Raw genomic sequence first — 3,609 nt, forward strand, 5'->3', positions numbered from 1 at the left:
ATTTCGGCAGGCCGATATCGAAAAAAAATATGTAAATCGCCATTATCTCGGAAAGTATTTGAGCTACAGCGCCCCGATTTAGCCTGTAAATTCATCGAGTAAAACTGAACAGATCCTGAAGTGGGCGATCACCTAACGCACCGGGAAACCAGTTTTATAGCGTTTCAAAGTAGGGTCGTAGTTCGAAATTATTAGAACTTTTATTTCTCGAAAACTATTTATCCCTCAGCGACCTGGCTTTGCAAGGCAGTTTATATTCATGGGCCGAACATTCCCTTATAGTTCTTTCCCCCTGAGGTAAAAAGTAAAAAAAAATAAAAATGTACCCCCAATAGTCGAGAGTCGAACCTTTGACACGGAGAGCCGAAGTGTGCAGCAGCGGTCGAGCACGCAACTTTCCGAGCCACCAGACCACATACAAGCAGCGCGATTCAGCCTAGGTAACAGTCACGACCAAAACATGCCCTACTGCCGGCTTCGTGCGCGGCCCCAGCCCGGGAAGCTAGAATAGCCCCCAGTCGGCCGCTCCGTGACACAAATGTTTACGTAAATCGGCTCGGTCCGGTTAACTGAGCAGCTACAAACAGGGACTTGAATTCCTCATAGTGCCTCAAGATTGCTCAAGATAGCCTCGCAGCTGGTAGCCTATATGTATCTCTCTGTCAATGTTATTATGACTTTACTTTGCTATTGCCATTGCCATTGCAGTTTAATTTGTTTATATGGTTTGCTCGTCTGCTTCGGCTCCTGTTGGAGTGTTTCTTTTTTTTTTGCCATTAAATTGTGGCACTTTCTTAGAGAAGAGGCATCTCTCTCATGAATATTTCTGTAACTTCTTACCATGGCTGTTCCGTTGTCAAAGCAGGTCTGCTCGATTCTGAGGAAGACAGTGATAGGTAGTGAGGTTCCATCAAGGTTAGGTTCTCTTGGAGGGTTGTTATATGGAAATATCAGGAGTGCCAGTACCTTTAAGGCAGCTGTTCTAAAGGAGTTTCACAAACCTTTAGAAATAGAAACTATAACTGCACCGAAAAAGATAAAGAAAGATGAAGTAAGTACTTAGTTATGATTGGTACCCACACTCACATCAACTGTCTAGTTTCTTGCTTTGATGTCTTTTTAACTTCTTAATACTTTTCCATTTTTTCTCAGATAAGAGTGAAAGTGGTGAATTGTGCTGTTAATGCCAGTGATATTATGATATGTGATGGTGAGCATGAATTAAGTCCGAAACTTCCATTCACCCCAGGATTTGAAATCGCTGGAGAGATTCTTGAATCCGGCAGTGATGCAGCTGCTGAAGGTTTTAATGTAGGTGACCGTATTGTAGGTCTTAACAAAGACAAGCATGGAGGCTTTGCAGAGCAGTGTGTTATATCCATGAAAGTAAGTTATAATTCTTTTCTGCAGTATTGCTGTAATGTTCTCTCGAATATATGCTATACAACTCTCCTTTACATGTCTTATTTGAATTTTAGGATGCATGGCTGGCACCATCCTCAGTTAGTTACAAAAAGTGTGTCTCTCTGGCAGATAGTTATGCCACAGCACTCATTGGTTTAGCTCGGAGGGCCCACCTGAAGGAGGGTGACTCTGTTTTAATTACTGCAGCAGCTGGTGGATTAGGACTTGCGGCAGTTGATATTGCATCTCATGTTTACAGAGCTAAGGTAGTATGGCATGTAACACAGTTGCATGTAAAATTTAATGCTTTCGATATTTTAAATTTTATATACTTTTCCTTCTCTGTCTGATCAGGTGGTTGGAGTTTGCAGTACTTCGGACAAGTCTTCGTTAGTCCGTGAAAAAGGAGCTTGGGCGGCCTTAGTATTTAACCCACATGATTTGGAAGTGACAGTGAAAGATGTCAGTAAAGGAAAAGGAATGAAAGTTGTTTTTGATGCCGTAGGCGGAGACGTATTTACAGCCTCCCTAAAGACGTGAGTATCTAACCATGTAAATTATTTAATGTTTTAATTAAAATTCTTACTTGTTTTTCTACATACATTAGAAATAAATATGTGTGTGTGGATATTTTTTGTAGAGTTGCACATGAAGGTACTGTGATTGTGGCAGGATTTGCTTCACGCCAGGTACCGCAATTACTACTTAGTGAACTTCTACAGGGATCCTACAGTATTCTAGGTGTCTCTCTATCATACTATCGATTAAATGACCCAGAAGTTTACAGGTATTTACTTCTACTAATTTTTGTGTTCTTTGTGAATTTAAAGGTAAAAATATAAGCCTAAAATTTAATTTATTTTCTCCCTTGTGCTCTCTTTCGTCTCTTTGCAGAGACACAGTTCAAGATGTCCTGGACATGTGTGAGCAAGGCTTAATCAGCCCCCACATATCACAGGATTTTGATCTAGACAAGGTAAACGAGGCGATGGAGTACATGAGAGCTCGAAAATCGTCAGGAAAAGTTATCATCAATATTTGTGATTCGTAATCTTAATATTAACATTTATCCTGAGAAGGATTTAGAAGAAGTTTGGTTGAGATATTGACATAAGCAAACCTTGATTCAATGCCATAAGCTCTTTAATACCAGTTCAATCTTACTATTTTCCCAACTCATTCAATATTTATATACTAATAATTATTGTTATTTTAATCCAGTGCTTAAGATCTCTGGCAATAATTGTTAGTAGCCCCTGTTCTGAATTAAAGTTTAACAGCTTGTTGAAATGTTGTGAATGGCTTTCCCTGGCATCCCCTTTCCCGGTCGGTATGCAAATCGCCCAAGCATAGGCAGCCGCATTTCTGCACTGTCATGCCGGCTGCCTATTGCCTCTCTGCGAGGCGCTCCGTGTGGCCGCGACGGTGCCGCCAGCCGCCAGGAGTGAGAAGGGGTGGGGGGGAGGGGGCGGAGAAGGGGAAGAGAGCGGTCGAGGCGGCTCCGAGATTCTGCGTGTTGCCTACCCTCAGATTCGCGGGCGCTCCTCTTCGCCTTTCTCCACGCGCCGACGAGACCCGACCGCTCACCGCTCACCAGCTCTACTGCCGGCGAAACCCGAGACCGTCTCATGGCCCTCGTTGCATTCACGGTAGGTCTCATTTCTATTGAGGTCGTCCTCAAAATGTTCAAGCTAGATGACGGTGGAGTAGGCAAGGGGTAATGCCAGGACTAGGTGCGACCCTCGTTCGTCGGTCAGCCGCTAGGACGCGCCACGGGTCTAGCCACCCCTCGGCTGGCCTAGCCTAGCGTCTAGCCCCCCTGCCGAGCAGTGCGCGCTCCGGCCAACAGAGTGCGCGGCGTGCGAGAGCATTGTGTTTGTAGACGATTACACACCACGATCAGCTTGTTTGTTTTCTGCGTTAAAAAGCAGAGCTGCCAGGTTTGGCGATTTGTCGCCAAATTGGCGATTTTAGGTCCGGTTTGGCGACTTGAAAAGACGGCCTGGCGCCAGGCGATTTTTTTGGCGATTCGTATTTTGGCCTGGCGATTTTTGGCGACTGAGCTCCAAGTTTGGCGATTCTGGGCGACTCGGGCTACCTGACCCCACGGAAGCGAGGATTACGAAAGGAATTAAGTACTTTCCCGGCCCGGGGGAGATGAAATTCTAAGAAATGGGCCTAGCAGCTCGCTACATTGTCACATTT

At 44.6% G+C, this 3,609-nt stretch overlaps 1 protein-coding gene across 1 annotated transcript; it reads left to right on the forward strand.

The window, feature by feature from the left end:
- Nucleotides 1-685: 685 nt before the first annotated feature.
- On the forward strand, nt 686-2,694 carry LOC113215358 (quinone oxidoreductase-like protein 2 homolog). Its single transcript, XM_026434974.2, has 6 exons — nt 686-1,051; nt 1,153-1,386; nt 1,479-1,670; nt 1,759-1,940; nt 2,045-2,191; nt 2,299-2,694. Exons 1-6 carry the CDS (start codon nt 842-844, stop codon nt 2,453-2,455), a joined length of 1,122 nt encoding a protein of 373 aa, XP_026290759.1. The 5' UTR covers nt 686-841; the 3' UTR covers nt 2,456-2,694.
- Nucleotides 2,695-3,609: the final 915 nt, after the last annotated feature.

Source organism: Frankliniella occidentalis, unplaced genomic scaffold (assembly GCF_000697945.3).
Source record: "Frankliniella occidentalis isolate FOCC.00 unplaced genomic scaffold, Focc_3.1 Scaffold19, whole genome shotgun sequence".
Classification (NCBI taxonomy): domain Eukaryota; kingdom Metazoa; phylum Arthropoda; class Insecta; order Thysanoptera; family Thripidae; genus Frankliniella; species Frankliniella occidentalis.

Bases quoted from the DNA above. Each gene is read 5' to 3' on its own strand.
- LOC113215358 (XM_026434974.2), top strand. From the start codon at position 842: ATGGCTGTTCCGTTGTCAAAGCAGGTCTGCTCGATTCTGAGGAAGACA. The intron at 1,671-1,758 runs GTAGTATGGCAT...CTGTCTGATCAG, and splicing joins CTCATGTTTACAGAGCTAAG to GTGGTTGGAGTTTGCAGTAC. The intron at 1,941-2,044 runs GTGAGTATCTAA...TATTTTTTGTAG, and splicing joins TTTACAGCCTCCCTAAAGAC to AGTTGCACATGAAGGTACTG.